Below are 25225 nucleotides of genomic sequence, written 5' to 3'. Positions count from 1 at the left end.
ACACCTCCCTGGACTCCCTCGGTGTCTAGATTTCCAAAAAGCCTGGGTTTGGTAGGTTTTCCAGATAGGCCCAGGACCAAAAACGCCAGTGCCTGCCCCCCCCCCCTTGCAAAAAGTTTTGTATGTGATAATTTTGTTGTTTCCACATATTGTTTTGGGGAATTTACTGTCACGGGCACTAGGCCTACCCACACAAGTGAGGTACCATTTTTATCCGGAGGCCTGGGGGAACGTCGGGTGGAAGGAAATTTGTGGTTCCCTTTAGATTCCAGAACTTTGCAGCACCAAAATGTGAGGAAAAAGTTTATTTTTTATTTTTTTTGGCCAAATTTTATGGTTTGCTAAGGATTCTGGGTAACAGAACCTGGTGAGAACACCACAAGTTACCCCATCCTGGGTTCCCCCTAGGTGTGTAGTTTTCAGAAATGTCCAGGTTTTCTAGGTTTTCCTAGGTGCCGGCTGAGCTAGAGACCAAAATCCACAGCTAGGCACTTTGCAAAAAACAGGTCAGTTTTCTTTGGGGAAAATGTAATGTGTCCACGTTGTGTTTTGGGGCATTTCCGTAAAAGGAAAGGTCAGGAACAACGGTGAATGCTATTAAAGACAACATCCACTCCAAGTCGAATTCCTCCACAATTGATGAAAGTACTGAAATAAACAAGAGAGGATGTGTTTTGAACATTGATAAAGTTAAAAGAACATCCTCAAGGATGGGTAGGTGCCAGTATGACTTGTAGGAATAAACCAGTGTGTGAGATTAAATTAGGGGAGATACTGATTTTGATTGTCCCAGTACACGATTGTTGACAGGAGTGTGTGGAAGGAAAAATTTGAAGGAGCATTGGGTTCCCATTTGTTGCAATCTGATATTGCGCCAGAATTTCACTGGTAAACCTATACCAGTGGTGGGCTATTACAGGCCTGTCAGGTTTCAGTTTAAAAAACAGATGAGCTATGGGAAGACTCGAGCATGGAATTCCTATAGCCTGACGCCCAGGACATATTGTTTGAGGTCAAGGACAACACATCTTTGTTTATATTGTCCATGGGACAAGTAGGCCCAGCCCCTTGCGGCACAAACCCTTTGACTGCCAGTCCATAATACCACATGAAGCAGGGAAAGGAATTGTCTGCAGTTGAAGTAATATTTCTGTCCATTTGTTAATGTTGTTCAAACTTTTATGGTTCATTTATGCAAAGCCTTTAATATCAGGGTGAGCGCTCTAAATTCATTTTGTAAGCCTGGACTGCACTACTGATAGTGGTTCCTGTAGAAACAAAAAAAATGTGTATACCCATTGCTAAGTCTACCAATATGGGGCTATGAATGTAGCTCCCAGTATGCTCTCTGCTCAGATGCAAATGCTTGAAAGCAAGATTGATGATTCTTTGTTTTCACAATAAAATGTGCGCAAAAAATTAAACTAGGAAAAAATGTTTTGCAAAGTTGCTGTGAAATTTGAAGTATCATTTCTTTGAAGCATCATTTAGTAGACTTTGTTGATGCATGCTAGTATTCCCCAAAAATATTTGTAATGGAAAATCAGTGTAACAAGGTTTAACAAGATTTTGGGAAACATTTTGGCAAAGCCAAGAGGCCCACCGATGGTGGTCAATCTTTTGATTTTGTGAATACGTGTCTTATTTTGACATGGCTTTTGTAAAACTTTATTGTTGTGGAAGCTGTCCGGACTGCACCATGTTAACAAATATTGGCAAAGAAGCAAGCATTTTTTTTTCTCAAAAAGCACACATTACCACTGTAGTTCCTTGCTCTGAACAAAAATGATTCGTGTCCCAATATGTTCTGTGTGAAAGAGCAGATTGCTATCACTCACAGATTGATTAGAGGGAGAGATACTTTTTTGAATAAAAACAAACGTTCCTGGTTAACTCCAGACCCAATTAGAGGACTAATTCCTAAAAAAAAAAGGAACAAAAGCCACAAAAGTGCACCCAGGGTAGATGTCTTTGATTTAGTGCAGCTTTACGTATTTCATGAATTCACACACATTTTTACATGTAGGCCAGGCAATTGAACTCTTTCAAAATATTTGTGAACTGTATTTTAGCACAAGCAAATATGCACACGTAGAATTGCTCATGCAAGAATCTATTGAGCATTTACAAGTTCACTTTCCCCTCCAACAAATTTTTCCCCAACCCTGGAAGAAGTTTTACTTTTGCTCTTGTCAGGATTACATTTCCAACCTTTCTCAGTAAGGAAAAAATAAGCAAAGAAACGTGCAAGTTAGTAGGTTTGCATAGATTCAAAAGGGCATTCCAACCGTGGTACTAAGTTATACGTTCTGGGAGGTTTGTGATGAGTTATCTATGTCAGGTGAAAATTTGATGAGAGGTGAGAGAATTACACCACTGCAAAATCTGAGACATAAAGTGGTGGAGTTGTGTCATGAAGGACGTTTGGGTATAGCAAAAAAGCAAAAAGGAACTGATAGTGAAGTGGTACGAGTGCTCTGATTGTGAAGTTGCAGATAAGTCTAAAGTTACTTTGAGACAGCCTTTAGTTCTGGTGGATGGTCCAGGTATGGTTTGGGAAACGATTGGAGTGGACATTATGGTATCTGTATGGAGTGAGTATGGAGGATGTGTTTATGTGCTGGTGGTCATAGATTATTTCTCGAAGTGCCCAAACGTTGCTTTTGTGGAGGATGCTAATGCAAAGAATCTGCTCAAATGTTTTGATTCATTGTTCATGAGGGAAGGTTTACCTATGAAAGTAACCACCGTTAATGGCGCTCAGTGTAAGGCAGTGGAGATTGAATTGTTTTTGCAACGCAGTGGTGTGAAACGTAAATGTACCTCTGTTTATCATCCTGAAGGGGATGGTGAAGTTGGAAGGTTCAACAGTGTTTTCAGGGGTGCTTTGCAGATGTCTACTAGTAAAAAGATCAAGTGAATGTTGGAGGTGATGAAATTGGTGTGGATGTATCAGATTACCCCAGGGATTACTGGATATAGTTAATTTATGGTAATTTGTGGTAGAGTTCCATTCACAAAGGATTCTCCGGGGTGGATGGAGACGTCTAAGCAAGTACAGTGGTCACCGGATGTGGTTAAGAATAATATTTAAAAAAATTACAGGAGAAGTATAAATTGTACATTGATAGTAAATCTGGAGCTAATATGGTGCGTCTTTGTGTAGGAGAAATGGTATGTGTCAAAAAACCTAGGATGGCGAGAAAGGGAAGAGAGTACATTTTCCAAAGCGTTGAAGGTGGAGGAAGAGTTTGTGCATGCTGCAAGGTTGTGATGATTGTGTGTGGCACCTGAGTAGAATGGCGATTTGCAAAGGGGTTGCGCGGATGGATGAAGGTGATGTAGCAAGGAGGTATTATGATTGGTTGAGTGAGGATGAGATTGGTGACAGGTGATGGAAGAAAGTGGTTTGGGCGATGTGGAAGATATAAACCTGTCGTGGTCAGAGTGCCATTCAGAGGTGACAAAGGGGATGTGAGTAGAGAGGTGAGCTGAGTAAATCAGGTTGTTTTGTCTAGAAGCCCATGTACTTAAAGGATTCTATCACTTAAGTTTGTTGAATGATTAGGTTTTTCAAGTATGAATAAAGTTTTATTTTTATAGGCTTTATTTTTATGGAAGTTTGTTTTTAGTTATTTCTATTATTTATTGTGTATTTATGATGTTGTTAAGGGAGTGGGATGTGTTTGTAGTACTACTTTTATATTCTTGGGTAGACTGGGGCTAATAATCTGTTTGTGGTAATGGAATGTGATTTTTCAATGGGAACTGTTATAGAGTCAGTTGAGCTGATGAGAGGAGGCTGCAAGATATGTGGATACTGGCGGCTGGCCAAGGCTTAATTAAGAGTGTACTTATACATCAGTCCAGAAGTGGAATCTTCTTTTGTACACCAGAGGTTTATTTGGACCAGAAATCCCAGTGCTTTAAGTGCTAGAGTGCTAGTGAAGGAGAATGCATCAGCACTGGAGGCAGGCTTTGGTCTAATGCTATGAGTCGGAAGGCCAGAGCAGAGGCTTTCAGTCTATGTTCTGCCCTCCCCGATATGCTTTACTTCGCAACAGCCACTTGATGCCTCCTGCTCTTGACTCCAGCGGGGACTTCAGCAGGAAACCTCAGCAGGAAACCTGTCACTCCCTTTCTGATAATGAACCCACCATAAACTGAGATCCAGCCATAATTACTTTGCCCCGAGTAAGTGTCTGGGGAAAAAGCAGCATTGAGGACAGCCAGTAAGGAAAGCCTTCTAATTCTCCATTCATCCATTCAAAAGAAAAGAAGTGCTTATCTAGTTAAATGGTATTGCAAAAATTGCTGAGCAAAATTTTAGTGTCCCGTTAGCAACATGTTGCTGGTGAGAGACATTTTGAGTGCCGCTTTTGCACCAGCTGAAGAGGAGGTGCTAAGTAGAACATATGTGTGGTGCCGTACTTCCTCCCTACCCTCTAGCAGGGGGACAACGGGAGAGAAGGAAGGGAATAGGAATCCTTCTGAGTAGCCCTGGCATACGATGGACTTTCCAGGAGAAGAGACAGGAGCTTAATAGACTCTAGTGAGTGATGGGCCAGCATTAGACTGATTTGTGTCAGATTGCTTCCTCGCATTGGTTCATCTCAGCAGCCTGGAACAGAACTTCAAGACGCGTTGCCTGTAATCTGGGCCCTTAGGACTCTTAAGAGGCAGTAGGTTGGCCTTCCATGGTGTCCTACTTGGGTAGAGCTACTAAAGCAGGTCACTGAATCGGCTTCTTGCCCAGGACCAAATGTGCCGCCAGGTGGCAATCTGTAGTGTAGCAGCCGTGGATCCAACTCCTGTATGACGACCTGCTAGAGCCACTTGTGACACAGAAGTGTTAGGACCTGGCATCCAGCTCATACGACTCGTTCTTGACACTAGCTTGCTCTCCTCACCCCAATAAACTGGAAAGAGCCCCTTAGGGTTTGTTTTGGAGTGTTTAACTATGTTGCAGTGCATTTCCTTGTCTCATCTTATTATTTTGTTGTAGTGAGTGATTGGATGCTGCCTTAAGGTTGAAGAACCTTTAGACTTGTATAGACCATATAGTTTTCCACATTGATTGACATATTGATTGACAGATAAAACAACAACATCAAACAATAATAATAATCATCAAGGAATCAATATATAATGCACCATGACCCATTTGGCCATGAATAACCACACCTCTTAGTCTCAATTAAAATATTTATTTCCCTATATTAACACTGCTAAAGTCACAAAAAGTATTCTCAGCACCAAATGGTACAAATGAAGTAGCGTCACAGGCTGGCGACTTCCTCTGAAAAAGCTCAGTTTAAACAGAGAAAATAAAACAATACACTCCATACTTAAAACACAAATCAATAACATGAGTATCTGTGTAAGAGAGCTAAAATACATTTGATTCAGCAATAAACTATGTCAAACCATAAGCAAAGAGAAAACACCTCAGTAACCTCAAATTAGTGTTAGCATGTTGGGCATCATGCAAAGGTTTTAGTAACATAAATTTAGAAAACATCTAGCTATGGCACTATCAAAAATTGCAGCAGAATTTTAAACAGTAGAAGCTTGTACCTGTAAAACAAAAAGACAAATACACAGAATTCATACATTTACCTCTCCTTAAAGTAAACCGCACTCAGGTTACAGCTTCATCAGGGGGATCTACGCATCAGGACAGAGGCAGTGGAAAGGGGTGACAATTCAGAAATTTGGACTCTAAATTCTCAGAACATTCAAATTAATTATTAAAGGCAGGCAGTATAGCAGTTTAGGCTCTAAGCACTAAGTGCTAAATGAGCACCAGCATGTTTCCATGGAACCTAGAAAATAATTAAAAATATTAAAGTACCAGAAGTCAGCTGACTGACTGGCAAAACATGAAATGTCAAAGTGACAGATCATAAGAATGAGAAGTGAAGCCTCTGGAAACTAAGGAAAATAATGCACAAAAATTAATGCCAGTGTCGGATTCATAACATTAAATTAAACTTGCTAAACCTCTGTGATTAGCTGAAAACTGCATATCATCCAATCACAAAACATCAGCACATCAGAAAATATTCCACTATTAACTTAAATATTTTGTGTTTCCCTGCCTCTTCTTTTAGCATAAGCACAAAAAGATATTAATTATTTCCTGCAGTCTTCTCTGCGTGGGTTTTGTGAAGGTCTTTTGTTCAACACATTCCAGAGTGCCCTTGCTGTCAGAGGATAGTCATGAAGAAATATTAAAACTTTCAAATCAACTCTTTCTCCTCGAAAGAAATACACTCCATTAGTACCAAAACACAGATTAAACTCATAATTCAAACAATAGAAGCTTCTATTTCTATGGAAACATTTGACACTTTTAGCTCGGCCTGGCAAACGGATAACTACACGTGATGACTTTGCTTAATTAAACCACAGCAGAGAACAAATGTTGCTCACTCGTTCCCACAAATGTTTTATCTACCCAAGATTCTGGTCTGTATATACAAAGCTTTCCTACATGTTGTGCATCTAAAGTTAGTGTCCCTTGTTTAGTAATGTCAGTATATGCATAGTCAATCCCAGGACTATGTGAAACGAATCCCTTATCTATTTTAGCCTTGATCGTGCTTCCCCTATCATCTGTATAATCTAAAAAAATCTCTTTTCTAAAGATGAAAGCAAACCGGTAAGATTATTTCTGTGTGCTAAAGCAGTTTCAAATGTTAATGTAGGTTCAAAGAAACCCTTCACTATTTTTATGTTATTATCCTTAGCTATCTTATTGAGATCCCTAAAGATGGGTACAAAAGAAAACACTACATCTATATTAGAGTAGAAATACCGAATATACTCTTGGTTATAGAATCGTGTTAGTAAAAGACTACAACTTAAGCAGTAAACTATGATAGGCAGTTCCCTCTTCAACAGAAGCTGGAATCTGCGTGCAAACATAACAATCTCTTATATTCATTATATCAACATACTCCATAAGCGATACAAGACATTAGAAGAAAGTTCTCCCTGTGAATGCAAATATTTCTAATCTATTTTAAATCTAGCTATGGTTGAAAGAATAGGCACCAATTCTGAAGAAGTTGTTTCTAAAGATATGGTATGATTGGTCCCATTCTTATCAAAGACAATCACTCCTGCAATCAATACCAAACATACAATTGCACAAACGATCACCAAACCAATACCCATGTATTTACAGCATCTATTTTTAGCATTCTGCTGGTTTTGGTTACCCATGGTCTGTAAAGAATCAGAAAGTAAAAACAAAAAAGCAACAAAAAAAATCTGGCTATGCGGGAAAAATCTAAACAAAAAAGAAAAAGAAATTTCAAGTCTTCAGTTTCAATCCTTCCTTATTATTTTTCTTTCTTTTTCCAATAATGTTCACAGCTTCATTCACACAGGACCCTTTTTGTCAAAAATCGGTAAAGTTGTCAATCTGTTTAACAGCTTTGTCAAAATGAGGTTATTAAAGTTTCTTCTCAACAAAGTCTCTCCTTTACTTTTCAAATTTTCTTTTTTTTTTCTCAACATGTCTCCATCAGTTTTCTTCATGTGCCAAAACATAGACCCGGAATGTCTCTGTCAAAACAAAAATTCTTCTCGCCATTCATTAGTAGTTAAATATGCCCATTCAGGACCAGAGTATCTTCGATTGGCGACTTTCTTTTTGATTTTCGACCATCACTTGATTCACCATCACTCAGATCTTCACTTCTGGTGTAAACGATTTCTTCCAGTGTTGGTTGCACCAGATTTGTCTTCTTTGACTTTGAACTTGTTTCTGGACAGTTGTCACCTTTCAGAGATTTTCTTGTTAATGCTCTTTTCAGTATTGGACTCAAACTCTTCTCCATCGACGTTCCTGTGACTGGTTCAGGAGGAGTCAAATCAGTTTGACTTAGATCTTCCTCAACTCCTTTCCCGCTGGGGTTAGTCACTTGTTCAGTGTGGTTTGTCAGACCATTTGTGTCTGAGGACACCCTCTGAGCAGGACTTCTCTGGACCGGTTCCCTTTCTTGCTCTCTCTAGACCGGTTCTTTTACTGTTTCATTTGAGGATGTTGATGACCTTTCATCCTCATCTTCCAGGATTCCTTCCACTACGTCTGGCACAGGAGTGGGCAAGTCAACTTGAGCCTGTTTGGTCACTGTCTCCATATCATTTGTTTTCCTGTCTTGTCCTGGAATACATTTAGGTGGTGGTAATCCCAACAGTTCTTCTTCTTCTGTTGGACTATTCACCTTCCTAGTGTGGCTCACGTGAATCCAATTCGGAATTCCTGCACACTTTACAGATGTAGTAGTGATAAATATCACCTGGTAAGGTCCTTTCCACCTTGGCTCCAAACACGATTTTCTCACATGCTTCCGGATCACAACCCTGTCCCCTTCCTTCAGGTTGTGTCCTTGCCCTTGTGACTGTAGCAGTGTGGTAGCTTCCACCTGATGAGAGAAAGTGCGAACTACATCAGCTAGGCCTTTGCAGTCGTCCAATACCATATAATCTGTAATATTTACATGGGCATTTGCAGGTACAGCTGGCAATCTCAGAGCCCTTTCCATGAGGACTTCATGGGGCGACAGTCCTGTTTTCTTGTCAGGAGTACTTCTCATTGACATTAGGACCAAACTGCAAAGCATCTGGCCTTTTCAGATTTGTTGATGCATACAATTTTGCCAATTTTGATTTTGAAGTACCATTGATTTGTTCTACAAGCCCTGAGGCTTCTGGGCGGTAGCTACAATGAAGCTTCTGCTCAATGTTTAAAGCTGAACATAGCAACTTAATCACCTCATTGTTGAAGTGACTTCCTCTTTCTGATTCTAAGGAGACCGGAAAACCAAAACATGGAATTAACTCCCTACGAAGTAACTTTGCTACTGTGAGACTGTCATTTCTTCTTGTAGGGTAAGCATCAATTCAATGACTGAAAATGTACACAGTCACTAACACATATTTCAAACCAGCACATGCAGTAATTTCAATGAAATCCATCTGCGTTTTGCTAAATGGTCCTCCAGCCATGCCTATATATCCCATGTTGACAACTGTTCCTTTGCCCAAATTCATCTGCTGGCAGCTAACACGTGTGGCAAACTGCTTTGGCAACCTGTCTAAATTTTGGATTGAACCAAAATTGTTTAAACAGCATAACCATAGCATCTCTCTCCACATGAGCTTGACCATGATAGTATCTGGCCATCTGAGTCAGTAAGCTGTTCAGCAGTACTACCTTCCCATCTCCCGATATCCAGATGTCATAATTTCTTTGGACACATTTCATCATAACTCAGTCTCTACGTTCATCTTTCCCAGCATCATCTTGGAGAGTTTTTAAATTCTTCCAAATTATCAGTGACATGCATAATTTGCATAGATTTCATCATCATCAGGTAACAATTCCCATTCTCCTTTGAAGGATGTGCCGTTCAGTGACAGAACTTTGCTACTTGATCCGCATATGCATTTCCCAATGACACGTAATCTTGTGATCTCTGATGTCCACTACATTTCACTACAGCAATCTTTTCAGGTATTTGAATTGCCTTTAACAAATCCTGAATTATTTCACCATTTCTTACAGGTAAACCAGAAGAAGTCAGAAAACCTCTCTGTGACCATAATTGGTCAAAGTCATGCACAATTCCGAATCCATATTGACTATCTGTGTAAATAGTCACTTTCAATTGAGTTGAAATGTAGCATGTTCTAGTAAGAGCCACTAGTTCTACTACTTGTGCAGAAAACACTCCTTGAAGCCATAAAGTTTCCAGTATGCCAGTGATAGTACATACTGCATATCCTGCTCTTCACGTGCCCACATTATCTCTCAGGCAGGAACCAGCAACACAGATAATTTGGTAATTTTCTTCCAGACAGGTATCTCTAATATCTGCTCTGGGTTTTGTGCATAACTCTGTAATTTCCAGACAATCATCTTTAGTGTCATCCAATTTATCAATGTTTGCTTCCTCATTTGGAAGTATAATTGCTGGGTTAAGCACTGTACATCTTTAATATTTACATTTGGAGATCCCAAGATTACTGCCTCGTATTTGGTCAGCCTTGAGCTGGTTAGATACTGTGTCTTAGACCTGGTGAGTAAAATTTCAATAGAATGGGGAACCATTAGAGTAATGTGATAACCCATTACAATACTCTCGCTCTGAGCGAGGCTCTGTTTAACTGCTGCAACAGACCACAAACAACCAGATAAAGCTGCTGTGACCGGATCCAAAGTAGTTGAAAAATATGCCACTGGGTGGTTCACACCACCATGAGTCTGAGTCAAAACAGAAAAAGAACATGAATCAGGTTCATGACAAAACAGAAAAGGCTTAGTGTAGTCAGGCATACCCAAAGCTGGAGCTTGGCACACACACTTTTTCAAATCAGTAATACAATCCTCATTCAACACTATAGGATCTGAAACATCCTCATGAGTCCGCTTCTGTAAGGGCTTTGAAAGAACTGAAATTTTTTTAGATCCATTGGCGGCAGTAACCTACCATTCCCAAGAACATCCTCACATCTTTCTGAATAGTTGGTGCTGGCATTTTCAAAATAGTTGCAACTCTCTTTAGAAATCTTTCTAGTTCCTTTCTCAATCAAATTACCCAAGTATTTCACCTATTTCTGACAGTACTGCAATTTAGCAGGGGACACTTTGGGGGTCATTCTGACCCTGGCAGCCGGTGACCGCCAGGGTCACCGACCACGGGAGCACCGCCAACAGGCTGGCGGTGCTCCCAAGGGCATTCCGCCGCGGTCAGAAAGGGTAAACCGGCGGTCTCCCGCCGGTTTACCGCTGCCCCATTGAATCTTCCATGGCGGCGGAGCGCGCTCCGCCGCCATGGGGATTCAGACACCCCCTACCGCCATCCTGTTCATGAACAGGATGGCGGTAGGGGGTGCCGCGGGGCACCTGGGGGCCCCTGCAGTGCCCATGCCAATGCCGTAAGAGGGCCCCACAAAGTATTTCAGTGTCTGCTTTGCAGACACTGAAATACGCGACGGGTGCAACTGCACCCGTCTCACCCCTGCAACTACGCCAGCTCAATTCTGAGCCGGCGTCCTCGTTGCAGGGGCATTTCCGCTGGGCCGGCGGGCGCTCTTTTGGAGAGCGCCCGCCGGCCCAGCGGAAATGTTTGAATGGCCGCCTGGTGCGCTCATTTGTCGGCGGTACCTTGGCGGACGGCCTTCGCCGTCCGCCAAGGTCTAAATGACCCCCTTTATGTCCATTGTCTCCCAGGGAATTGAACAGTGCAGTTGTATCATATTTTACACCTTTCTGTTGTCCTGGACACAATTACTAAATCATCAATGTATTGCACCAATGTTTACTGATAGGGCATCACAGATGATTCCAAATTCTTTTTCAAGATCTGATTAAAAATTGATGGTGACTCTGAGAACCCTTGAGAAATTCTACACCAACAGTAGACTTTATTCAAGAATTTGAAATAAAAGCAATATCTGCTGTCCTCGTGAAGAGGCACAGAAAAGAGCGCTTGAAAGAAGTCTACCACAGTGAACCATTCAGCATCATATTGGATCTGAAGCGCAATCACAGCTGGATTTGGCACAACTGGGCAACACTTGACCACTATGCCATTAATTTTTCTCAAATCTTGTGCAAGTCGAATTGTCCCACAAGGCTTGTGCAGTCCCATTATTGGTGAATTACATGGGCTGCTCAACACTTCTTTCAGAATCCCACAAACTCTCCCATCAATGGTCTCACTCCCTCAATTGCATCTTTTGCCATTGGATATTGTGAAGTCTGCGGAAAAACTACATTGGTTTTCACTACAACTCTAACTGGCTCTACTCCTTTTATCAACCCACTATCCTTTTCAGAAAGATCCCAAAATTCAGTCTTAAAACTTTTCTGTAAGTCATCAGGAAGATCCTTCATTGCAAATACTGAAAAGAAACGAATCAAAGGAGCTTCCTCCTACAATGGCTCATCAAAACTGATCAAAGAAAATCCTTCAGACACTGTCTTATTAACAGTAAGTATTGGGTCTTCATCCTCACTGTTTGTTTGAATTTCGATTTCCCTCATTTGAACAGGTAATGCAACATCCTGTTTTGCACAATAGATCCCTTCCCATTAAGGACACAGGACTTGAATCACAAACCACAAATGTATGCAAAATTTTAACCAAAACTGGTTCTGTAATTGGCTTTGTCAAATATTGATTAGCAACCCCCACAACCTGAACTGTCTTCCCTAACAAGGGCAAATCTGGAACTTCAGATCTCGCTGTGGAGCGTGGAGCTCCAGTGTCAACCAAAAATAAAACTCTGTGACCATTCAAGTTTCCTTTAACAAAAGGACCTTTCTGATCCACTTCTAAAGAAGCTGTCATCACACATTCTTCTTCATCTGGACTGTCGGACATCCATTCATTTTTTTATTCCATACTTACTGTGTAATGGAAATTGGTGTTCTGTATTGTTACTCTGATTCACACTTGGACCTGTAACCATCTGAGAAAGCATCACCTGCTGCTGATCCATAGGTGCTTGAAGTATCTGAATCTGTTGTCTAGTCATTTGAATTTGTTGTGCAGGCACCATCTGCACCCGTGGCTACATCTGCTGTAACTGGGGCATTCACGTTTGTACAGGCTGTACATTTTGTATGGGTTGAAAACCTTGCATTCGGTTTACACTATTATGGAAATTTAGAATTTGACCTCTCATTCTTGGTCCTTTCACATTTTGAAATGTATTGACATCATTTGCTTGCTAAGTTTACCTCTCTGATTTACCATAGGACACTGCAGTTTCCAGTGTCCGATTTCCCCCGCAAGCATGGCAAGGTAACATTCTCTTTCCTTGCTGCTCTCCTTGAATAATTACTGCATTCAAATCCAAACCAAGATTAACACTTTCCATTCCACCACCACCTCTACCTCTGCCTCCATTCTGAAATATACCTTTATTCTGAAACATGCAATTTCCCTGTTCCTGCCGAGGCTGGCAACTTCCCTGAACCCCTGTCTGTGCAGCCTTATTCTGCATCACTATCACTTTCTCCTTCAACCTTTTCTGTTTCAACTCAGTCTCATCACTACAGTATTTCGCATACTGCAGAACCTCATCAATTGATTTGGCTTGCCAACAAATCAAATGACTCTCAGTCATCTGACTAATCTCGGGTCTAAGTCCCTCAACAAATTTGAACACAAAATAAATCATGTCTTTTGGCTCAATTGTTTCTGTACCACCCTAATCTTTAAATTCTTTTAACAATCTTCAATAATATGCATGAATTAATTATTTTGCTTCTTGTGCAGTCCTATATATTCTCTGCCAATCAATGTTTTTGGGTGAGATTCTTGTTTTCAGAAATTCATTGATATTATAGTAATATTTCATTACTTCAGGTGATGGTGCACCTGATGCTGGATCTCTTGGTGGTTCACTTGTTAGCCAATTTACAATACTCTTGCATTCAGTCCATAAATCTGCTGGAACAACTATCTCTAAAAGAGTGTTCAAATCTTCCCAAGGGACATGTCTTAAATTCCCTCCTGAAATTTCTCTCATTTGTAAAACTTTTACTGCGTCTCTGTCCTGCGGTGCTTCTGTAGAAGAATTATCAGGACCTTTTTTAAGCTGGTCTCTTAATCACCCGTCTGCCTTCCCATTTATCTAATGCTCTCCATATCTGGACGCCTTGAAGTAACTCTCTAAGGGGTGTTTTCATTCCTGCAGATCTCATGTGTTCAAAATAACCTATAACTTATTTTCAAATGTTTCAATTTAAATAAATCTATCCCATGTTTGTCTGCTACACTAGCTAACTGTTGATGTTTCTCACCTGCTTCTTTTGTAATCTTCGGGCACAAGTATCTCAATTCTTCTTCAACGTAGGACTCTAACCTGTTTACACCCATGGTTCCCTCAACAAGTTCACTTGCTTCCATTGAAAGCCTAGTGTAGTTAATATAATTCCCTCCACTAGAAACATCTTGTGAGGTATTCGTCTTTTCCAACCACTGGGTTAATTGTTGCGCTGTCAACCCTTGTAATGATATGTTATTAGGCTGAGTACTAGGTAACTGTTGTACAGTTAGACTCAGAGGTTGAGGTGTCATTGACCTCGAGTCAGCGCCAATAGGTGACCCTGCTCCAGTATTCAGAGGAGTATTCAGAGAACCTCTGAAAGGACTCAAGTCTATCAATGACCTTGTGCCATCAACAATCTGTGCCACAGGTGTACCTATTTTAGCATTAACACTGATTCCTCCTCCCACTAAATTCGGATTCAGGATTCCTTCTCCATCTGTACCATTGTTACCCTGGGCATACAAAGATATGGGTGGACCAATTGTGACAGGTACAGACACTGCATCTGTACTTATTGTGGCATTTACGTTCTGAGATTGCATTACACCTGTGTTCTGCACTTGAGGTATTAACAACGAGGTTGGCTCTGCCTGAATCAACATTTGTTTCTGGTGAACCTGTCCTCTTGGCACTGTAAGATTTGTTGTTGCCTCCACAATTGGCACATTTGGATAAATCCTAGGAACACTAGGTTGTGGCAACTGTACAGAATCTGTTGACTGATGTACACTACTCTGCATTGGTATTTGTACTACAGGACTAGTTTGCACTGCGCTCTGTGTCATGTTAGGATTACCCTGGGTAGAATTCTCAATCATGTTAAGGCTACTCTGTATTGAACTCTGGTCTGCCACATATGGTGCTGGTAGCCAATTTCTAAATATCTGTAAAATCAACTCCTCATCATCTGATTCTTCATTATTAATCACATACTCTCACACTTTGGAGTACACAAACCCCTTCTTCAACAACATTTGGAGTACGCCAACTCCCCTAAAACCTCACAAACAACTGAAATCAACTGCAAAAAACAATTAGCTAAAGCTGTGCAAGTGCATAATCTACTTCATCCAACCTAACAACAGAACATTGAGAACATTCCCCAGCAACATAGGCAGACTCCAAGGGCCAGGAACAGCCACCTTGGGTGTTTAGGGTCACACCTTCTCCATAATTTTCATCGATTAAAAAAAAAAAAAAAAAAAAACAATAAAATTCAATTAAAAATCAATAATTAATCATATTCAATAATCCACAATCCATAAAGACATAACCATCAAACTCTGGCTACCAAAAACTGTTGCAGTGCAGATCCTTGTCTCATCTTATTTTATAATAGTGAGTGAATGGACGCTTCCTTAAGGGCGAGGAACCTTTTGACTTGTATGGATTATATTGATTGCTACATTGATTGGCGTATTGATTATTGACACATAAAACAACAACATTGAACATTAATAATATTCACCAAAGAATCAATATATGATGCACCATGACCCATTTAGCCATGAATAACCAATGTATCTCAATTAAAATATTTATTTCCCTATATTAACAAAGCTAAAGTCACAAAACTTATTCTCGGCACCAAATGGTACAAATAAAGTAGCATCACAGGCAGGCGAATTCCTCTGAAAAAGCTCAGTTTAAACAGAGAAAATAAAACAATAGACTCAATTATTAGAACACAAATCAATAACATGAGTATCTGTGTAAGAGAGATAAAATACATTTGATTCAGCAATAAACTATGTCAAATCATAAGCATAGAGAAAACACCTCACAAAGAACAAATTAGCATTAGCATGTTGGGCATCATGCAAAGTTTTAGTAACACAAATTTAGAAAACATCTAGCTATTGCCCTATCAAAAATAGCAGCAGAATTTTAAACAGTAGCAGCTTGGTACCTGTAAAACAAAAAGACAAGTGCACAGAATTCATACATTTACCTCTCCTTAAGGTAAACAGCACTCAGACTACAGCTTCATCAGGTAGATCTCAGCATCAGGACAGAGGCAGTGGAAAGGGGTGACAATTCAGAAATTTGGACTCTAAATACCCTGAACCCTCAAATTAATTATTTAAAACAGGCAGTATAACACTATAGGCTCTAAGCACTAAGTGCTAAATAAGTACCAGCATGTTTTCATGGAGCCTAGAAAATAATTAAAAATAATAAAGAACCAGAAGTCAGTGGACTGACTGGCAAAACATGAAATGTCAAAGTGAGAGATCGTAAGAATGAGAAGTGAAGCCTCTGGAAACCAGGGAAAATAATGCACAAAAATGAATGCCAATGTCTGATTCAAAAACATTAATTTAAATTAAACTTGCTAAACTTCTGTGATTGGCTGCAAACAGCATATATACACAAATCATCCAATCACAAAACATCAGCACATCAGAAAATATTCCACTAGTAACTTAAATATTTTGTGTCCCTCTCCCTCTTCGTTTTTGCGTAAGCACAAAAAGATACGAAATATTTCCTGCAGACTTCTCTGCATGGTATTTGTGAAGATCTTTTGTTCAACACATTCCAGTATGCCCTTGCTGCCCTACGATAGTCATGAAGAAATATTAAAACTTTAAATTTAGCTCTTTCCCCTTGAAAGAAATACATTCAATTAGTACAAAAACACAGAATAAACGCATGATTCAAACAAAAGAAGCTTGTAATTCTACGGAAACGTTTGACACTTTTTGCTCCGCCTGGCAAACAGAGAACTACACTCAATGACCTTGTTTACTTGAGCCACATCAGAGAACAAGTGTTGGAAGAAATACATTTCATTAATAAAGCATTGGCAGACATTCAACATCAGCTCTGGCCTTGTTCTGCTGAAAGGCACCGCAGAAAACTCAAGAATTTATTCTAACATTATTTTTCAAAGCAAATGCTCTTAGAGACAGAGCATTTTTCTTTCATCATTAAGTTAACACATTAAAAAAAATATGTGCAGGCCTATTACTCTGATGGCGGCCACTAACAAGCACACTTTCCATGTTAATATTCTTTTTTCATCATTAGAAGCATTTCTCATGTTAGTGTATTAGTGTGATTACATAAACTAATTGTTTCATTTCAGGTCTGCTCTCACAACTATGATGCACAAACTATCTTTCTGTAGCCAGAAGAGCTGCCTCTTTGGATCCAGTTCTGTATCAGAAAGTATTGAATAAAGACAATGACATGATAGCATAACCTTTTGAGCCTCTACTCATGGAAGCATTAATGGTTCTTGGACCCACCAAACCATGTGGAGGCTCGAATATGTGAAGTAAGATGTCTCAGAAGCAGTTTAAGATTCCTTCATACGCATACCTTTCCACACACCAAAAAAAGCTGGCCAGCAATACCACTCTGGATGTGAGCTAACTTTTGTAGAGGTCCAAGCCAGCTTCATGTCCTGCCTACTGGGTACGTGCTAGCACAGAGCAAACTATGACTGGATCAGCGTTTGCTTCTCTTTTGCTGCTCCAAACATTTGGCACATGCCTTGCTCCTTATGTTTGCCACTTACCCATTCCGATTAATTTGGCAGGGGACGAGTCTTAAATTTCGCAAATTAATATTCACATTACTTTTTTTTTTTCTTTGTTTCCAAAACGTTTTTCACAACTCAATACATTTTTACTCTGCCTATTAACTATTTCAGTAAAACAAATCACACTGCTGCGAGTTGTATCGAAGGTGTTAATTCTTGATGCGCTCCATTGTGTGTCATCCGACTTTTATTTCATCAGTAGTGACATCGATGATGGGGAATAGTGGTCAAATACCTTGCCCTTTGGTTGTACATTAAACAGAAAATAAACATGGATCTCTGATTATACGTAATACAACAGATTCTTAAATTCTGTGAAGTAGTGAAACAACAGATGCAGACATAATATAAAACCTGCACAACAGATGTTGGTGCAGGTTTTTTATTGCTTTATATAGAATACGCATTTCATGCAAGATACTTGGTCCTTTGTGTAGAAAAGGCATATTTTTTAAAATAAAAATGGAAGACATGTCTTCCTAGCTGATACATAATTTATTAGTTATTTCTTTTAATGACAGTCTAAAAGCATTGTTTAGTATCTGAAACACGGCCTCAATATGCTGTTTTAATTAAAGTCAAGATTGTGTTTGAAAATGTTTATTATTTTTCTTAAGCATTTTATATCACTAATATAATGTTTTTATGCATTGCAGCATGTTAGCCCTGACACCAGAAAGTTTCGATTTGCCCTTCCATCTAAAGACCATGTGTTAGGTCTTCCAGTTGGTATGTTTATACATTGGAATATCTTCCATTTTCAGCATTTTTGTCGTGCTTCACAATATGTTTCTTTTCAGATGTTAACATCTTAATGTGACGCTTTGTAAGGTATATAATGTATTACGTAGTGAATGTCCATCAAATTTTAGTAACTGTCTGTTATCTTAACTCTTCTTTAGTGCACCCAATCAGGAGCTGTTTTGCTAGCAGCTCAGCCCTTTTTATGGACTAGTGAAAATCGCTCCGTCCATTCTGTAATCTCTCTTTGGGCTTCAAACCACTCCCATGCCATGTCAGTCACTTATATTGGTTCGTGGCATTGCCTTTTAAAATCTGCTTGCTTTCATTTCAGAAAGGCATGCATACGTCATGCCTTTTCTGGTGTTTAGCCCACCTACACAGCACCGGTAAAGTACTAAAAACATACGAGGCTCGATGTTTTCAGCCTGGGGTCCGGACTACTTTATCTGTTTATTTTCCACGCAAAGCGATGGCGCTGCATTTTACATAGCGCGATTGCGCTGCGTTTTTTTTGCTTTACAACGCTAATAGCTCTAACTCGAACAAATGCGAGACCCGTTGCATTGAAAATGCTTGTTATTATTATGGCTTACCTGTCTACGACATACACCGCACTCATCACAAGAGAATGGCACTGTCATGTGTGATACAGACAAAGACTAACTGAGACAGAACACAACAGTAATTAAAGTGACCAATGTTGTTTTTTGTAATCATTGTAGTGAACAGGGTAATTAATGTCTTCTTAACTCAGCTTTGTGGTTCCACAGAGACCCTGATCTCATCACCTGTTGTTCACCTGTGGTTTCAGTGACAAAACTGAGAAAGGAATAATTGCGCCCATAATGATTATCCCGTGGGGTCTGTGCCAACAGCATACCCACAGAGTCCGCTTTCACTGCCTGTTGTACTGATAAACTTTAAAGTACACTCCTCCAGTGGGGCAACCTTTTGATATGCACAGCCGTTATGATGCATAATATGACCATTTAAAACCTAAATGGACATTGGAAAAGCCAGAATGTCTTTCTCAGGAAACCTGTTGGCCTTGGCAATGTTTTTTCCCCACTTCGAGAGTTGCAACGTGTGCGTGTGAACTTATAACCACAAAGGCATGGCAGCCATATTGTAACGATTTTTCCTTAAATGAAGAAAACAAATGATTCAAAGATGGCTATTGCAAATGGCAGCCATATTTTGATGGTTTTACTTTTTTTTTTTTTTTTTTTACGTAAATCATTAAAGTATGGCTGTCCTGTGTGTGCTCATATGTGCACCAACTATCGGGTAAGGGTTTTTCGTAAAGGAAAAGAAAAATTATTCAAGGATGGGCACCGCATATGCATGCTCTTAAACCATGACCATGTTTAATTTTATTTTTTTTGCTTAAAGAACAATTGCTGAAAGGTGGCCTTGATGCATGTGCACACAAGCATGGTGGCCATCCTTGAAGGCTTTCTCTCAGAGCACTAGATAAGTCATTTAAATAAGGTTGCCATTTGTTCATGACTATGCAGCGATCATCTTTATATATTCTTTTTAATTTACCATTTCAAGAATGCGAGCAGCAATTTTAGTACAGTAAATTAAAAAGTAAAATCTGCTGGGGTTGAAATGCACAGTGGGGCATGCAGTCAGCCCATTAGTAATGTGCAGCTGCTGGGCCTTTGCAAAAAGCGAAAAAGAGAGGAATATATATAAATATATATAAAATAAAATGTGGAGGATAGTGGAAAGGTCAAGGAAAGTGATGCGCTACCATGTGGTGCTGAATATAAAATAAAAATATAGGGCCAGATATACTTACATTAAGAATTGTGATTTCCAAGTTGCTATTCTTACCAAATTGGAATTTAGAAATAACCGTTCCTAATGTACTAAATAATTATTTTTTAAATATTGATTCCTAGTAGGTTCGCAGATTGACTCTCTTCATGAATATTAATGAGGCAGTCACAATTTGTGACCCACAAGGAATCACAGCCGTCAGGGATGATAGCCTGGTGGGGTCAGCAGGCATCCATGTTTGTGATTGCATTTTAATAAATCAAGCTTTATTTTCTTTTAATTTTAAATGCAGCCTGTTTTTCTTAAAGGAAAATAGAATGTACTTAAAAACAGAAATTCAATTTTGAAATTACATTTTTTATTAAGAGTAGGAAGTGCTGTTGACTCTTGAAAATGTATATATTTTTGCTTTCTAAAATGGTAAGGGGTACTTGAGAAACCGTTGGATTACTGTAGGAGGCTGGCCTGGCTTATAGTGGGTACCCTATGGTACTTACACCCTGTGCCAGGTCCAGTTATCCCTCATTAGTAGAATAGAGGTGTTTCTAGCAGCTTAGGCTGATAGAAGGTAGCTATGGCAAAGCAGCTTAGGCTGAACTAGAAGACATGCAAAGCTCCTACTATACAACTTATATCATATGCACAATATCGTAAGAAAACACAATACTCAGAGTTACTAAAAATAAAGGTACTTTATTTTTATGACAATATGCCACAAGTATCTCAGTGAGTACTCTCAGTAAGAAGGTAAGTACTATACACAAGTTATATGTACACAAACCCAAAACAGGTAAGTAAGAGTCAGAAAAGTAATGCAAACAGTGTAGAATGACAATAGGTGGCAATAGGCAAACATAGGTCTAGGGCCAACACAAACCATATACTCCAAAAGTGGCATGCGAATCACAAATGGACCCCAGACCTATGGGAGTTTGTAGAGGGTCGCTGGGACTGTAAGAAAACAGTTAGGGTGTCCAAGATACCCCACCCCAAGACCCTGAAAAGTAGGAGTAAAGTACCCCTACTACCCCAAAAGAACACAATAGTCATGATAGGGGTATTCTGCAAGAACCACAAACACCAGCAAAGCACTGAAGCCGGATTCCTGGACCTGAGGACCTGCAAGGCAAGGGGGCCAAGTCCAAGAGTCGCGATAGTGTCTGGGTGGGGGGGGGGGGGCAGGAGCCCAGAAAACCCCGGATGAAGGTGCAAGGAGGCTGCCTCCTGATGGAAGAAGCTTGGAGTTCTGCAACAACGAAGAGGACTATGAACTTCTCCTTTGGATGGAAGATGTCACACGTCACGATGAAGGTTGCAGAAGTGTTTCCATGCAGAAATACCGCGAACAAGCCTTGCTAGCTGCAGGGGTTGCTGTAGAGGTTTTTGGGTGCTGCTGGGGACCAGGAAGGACCAGGATGTCTCCCCTTGGAGGAGGAGACAGAGGGGGTGCTCAGCAACTCAGAGAGCCACCACAGAAGCAGGCAGCACCCGCAGAAGTACCCGAACAGGCACTTAGAAGATTTGTGAACCGGAGCTGGCTCAGAGTCACTAAGGAGGGTCCCACGATGCCGGAGGCCAACTCAGAGGGTTGAGCACTGCAGGACGGAGTGCTGGGGACCCAGGCTAGGCTGTGCACGAAGGAAATCCTGGAAGAGTGCACAGGAACCGGAGCAGCTGCAAATCACGTAGTACACAGGTTTGCAGTCTAGCTTGGGAGGCAAGGACTTACCTCCACCAAACTTGGACTGTGGGAGTCACTTGGATAGAGTTCCTGTGTTCCAGGGACCACGCTCCTCAGGATGAGAGGGGACCCAGAGGACCGGTGATGCAGTCTTTTGGTGCCTGCGTAAGCAAGGGGAAGATTTCTTCTTGGCTTCCAGTGCAGGGTGAAGGCAGGTGACCCCCAGAGCATGCACCACCAGGAAACAGTCGAGAAAGCCGGCAGGATGAGGCACTACAATTTGCTGGTAGTCGTCTTGCTACTTTGTTGTGGTTTTGTAGGCGTCCTGGAGCAGTCAGCGGTGGATCCTTGGCAGAAGTCGAAGAGTGAAGTGCAGAGGCTCTCTGGTGAGCTCTTGCATTCGTTATCTGAAGAGAAACCCACAGGAGAGACACTAAATAGCCAGAAAAGGAGGTTTGGCTACCAAGAAAGGACGATTGGCTACCAAGAGAGGTAAGAGCCTATCAGAGGGGGTCTCTGACGTCACCTGCTGGCACTGGCCACTCAGAGCAGTCCAGTGTGCCCCCAACACCTCAGTTTCCAAGATGGCAGAGGTCTGGGACACACTGGAGGAGCTCTGGGCACCTCCCCTGGGAGGTACTGGTCAGGGGAGTAGTCACTCCCCTTTCCTTTGTCCAGTTTAGCGCCAGAGCAGGGCTGGGGGATCCCTGAACCGGTGCAGACTGGATTATGCAGAGATGGGCACCATCTGTGCCCATCAAAGCATTTCCAGAGGCTGGGGAGGCTACTCCTCCCCAGCCCTTCACACCTATTTCCAAAGGGAGAGGGTGTAACACCCTCTCTCAGAGGAAATCCTTTGTTCTGCCTTCCTGCGCCAGGGCTGCCTGGACCCCAGGAGGGCTGAATTCTGTCTGAGGGGTTGGCAGCAGCTGCAGTGGAAACCCTGGAAAGGTAGTTTGGCAGTGCCCGGGTTCTGTGCTAGAGACCCGGGGGATCATGGGCTGACTATTCCATGATCTTAGACATGTTACATGGCCATGTTTGAAGTTACCATTGTGACGCTATACATAGGTAGTGACCTATGTATAGTGCACCTGTGTAATGGTGTCCCCGCACTCACAAAGTCTGGGGAATTTGCCCTGAACAATGTGGGGGCACCTTGGCTAGTGCCAGGGTGCCCACACACTAAGCAACTTGGCACCCAACCTTCACCAGGTGAAGGTTAGACATATAGATGACTTATAAGTTACGTATGTGCAGTGAAAAATGGCTGTGAAATAACGTGGACGTTATTTCACTTAGGCTGCAGTGGCAGGCCTGTGTAAGAATTGTCTGAGCTACCTATGGATGGCAAAAGAAATGCTGCAGCCCATAGGGATCTCCTGGAACCCCAATACCCTGGGTACCTAAGTACCATATACAAGGGAATTATATGGGTGTACCAGTGTGCCAATGAGAATTGCTAAATTTAGTCACTAGCCTGCAGTGACAAATTTAGAAAGCAGAGAGAGCATAAACACGGAGGTTCTGGTTAGCAGAGCCTCAGTGATACAGTTAGGCACCACACAGGGAACACATGCAGGGCACATACTATGAGCACTGGGGTCCTGCCTAGCAGGATCCCAGTGACACAGGGGCTAAAACATACATACATACAGTGAAAATGGGGGTAATATGCCAGGCATTGTGCTATATGATATACGTGGTATAGTATGTCTCCTAGTTAAGCCTAAGCTGCTTTGCCATAGCTACCTTCTATCAGCCTAAGCTGCTAGAAACACCTCTATTCTACTAATAAGGGATAACTGGACCTGGCACAGGGTGTAAGTACCACAGGGTACCCACTATAAGCCAGGCCAGCCTCCTACATGCATCAAAAATTGAATTTTGCGGTCTCAGACTGCCAGGTTCAATGAATCTGGATGTTTACAACTTCAAAAAGGCTTTGCACATGATCCATAGTCCTCTTACATCAGCAGCCAAAGGATACAACTCATTAAGTCAAAATATTTGTGAAACTGAAATGCTCCTGGGGCTGGTAAGCACAAGAACAGGAGGGACAGCCATTAAGTCGGGAGCAGGGAGTGGACCCAAATCCTGCTCTGTCTGTATTGGAAACAATAGACCTCTTTGCCAATTCCTTAGGCGAGACTTAAAAACATTAATTGTAATAAACTGCTTTTTCTCCACATCTCTGCTCAGGTCTTTCATCCTGGCCTTAATGTTACTCTCAGTTCAATTAGAAGAATATGGCTTTGTTAACTGAAAGCACCACTCTAATGCTGTATTAGAAGAAGCAAAGGGACTATTTTGTTATGCTTATATACAGCTCACGTGTCCCTTAGGTGTCTTGTGAATTGAGATAACTGTGAACTAAGCCAGAACATCTCTTAGTTTTGTCTTGAAACCTAGTCACACCCACATGTTTTGGAACTGAATTAAAATGTGCAAGATGAGATCGCCATTAAATATGATTTCACCTAAAACTGTTTAGCGCCGCTTATTGGAGACAGCAGTTTGAAAATTCTTATTTTGTAGAGCATTTTGAGGATCACAACCTATTGCTTTAAATTTCCATTGAAATTACGACCCTGGCGGAAGGCAGAGAAGCGGCGGTAAGACCGCCAACAGGCTGGCGATCTTTTTTTTTTTTTTGTATTATGACCATGGCGGTTACCGCCATGGTCATCCGCCGGTTCTCCGTTCCGCCTGCCGGGCTGGAGACCAGGGTCTCCAGCCCGGCGACTGTCACTATACCGCCGCCCGGTATTTGGACCCGGCTGACCGCCATGGATTTCATGGGGTCTGAAACCACCATGAAATCCATGGCGGTAAGCACGATCAGTGCCAGGGAATTCCTTCCCTGGCACTGATAGGGGTCTCCCCCACCCCGACTCCCTCCCCTACACCCCCTGCAACCCCCCAAAGGTGGCAGGACCCCCCCTCCCTGACCCCCAACATAACATCACACATACACACACAACACGCATGCAGGCACCACCAACACACATACACGCACACACACCGACATACATGCAAACATCCACACACAGTCAGACATGCACATCCACATTCAAACATACACATACACATCCATACAGACATACCTACAGACATACACGCACTCATTCCCAAACACAGAACACCCCGCAAGCATACACGCACTCACACACCCCCTCTACATACACACACACACACCCCCATACACGCACACAACGACGATCCTCCGGGAGGGGACGGGATCTATGGGGGCTGCTCCGCCGACACCACATCGCCAACAGAACACCGCCACGCCGAATCACAGGGCGTGATTCGCTGGGCGGAGTTCTGTTGACGTGGCGGTGGAGGTGGAGCAACCTCCACTTCCCCGCCGCCCGCCAGTATGGCTGTTGGCGGCTCTCCGTCCGTAAAAGGTCATAATAGGCCGAGCGGCAAACCGCCAACACTGGCGGTCTTCCGCACGGCGGTCCCTCGGCGGTCTTGGAAAAAGACCGCCAAGGTCAAAATGACCCCCAAAATGTACAGCTTGTAGGACGTTCAAGCCTAAGAGACTTGCTGGAAAAGCAGATACATTTGAGAATCTGTTCTGGGTCGTCGAATAG

The 25225-nt window shown here is 41.6% G+C and overlaps 1 protein-coding gene across 1 annotated transcript in view; it reads left to right on the top strand.

The window, feature by feature from the left end:
* The window catches only part of LOC138287799 (NADH-cytochrome b5 reductase 3-like), a 158882-nt gene that overhangs the window by 29663 nt on the left and 103994 nt on the right, over positions 1-25225 (top strand). The window contains exon 3 of the mRNA XM_069228644.1: positions 18067-18139. Coding sequence (XP_069084745.1) covers positions 18067-18139 — 73 coding nt within the window. The remainder of the gene's footprint in view (positions 1-18066; positions 18140-25225) is intronic.

This window comes from Pleurodeles waltl, chromosome 4_1 (genome assembly GCF_031143425.1).
Source record: "Pleurodeles waltl isolate 20211129_DDA chromosome 4_1, aPleWal1.hap1.20221129, whole genome shotgun sequence".
NCBI lineage: Eukaryota > Metazoa > Chordata > Amphibia > Caudata > Salamandridae > Pleurodeles > Pleurodeles waltl.
The sequence above is the reverse complement of the archived record's forward strand: the minus strand, read 5'-3'. Positions and strand labels throughout refer to the sequence as shown.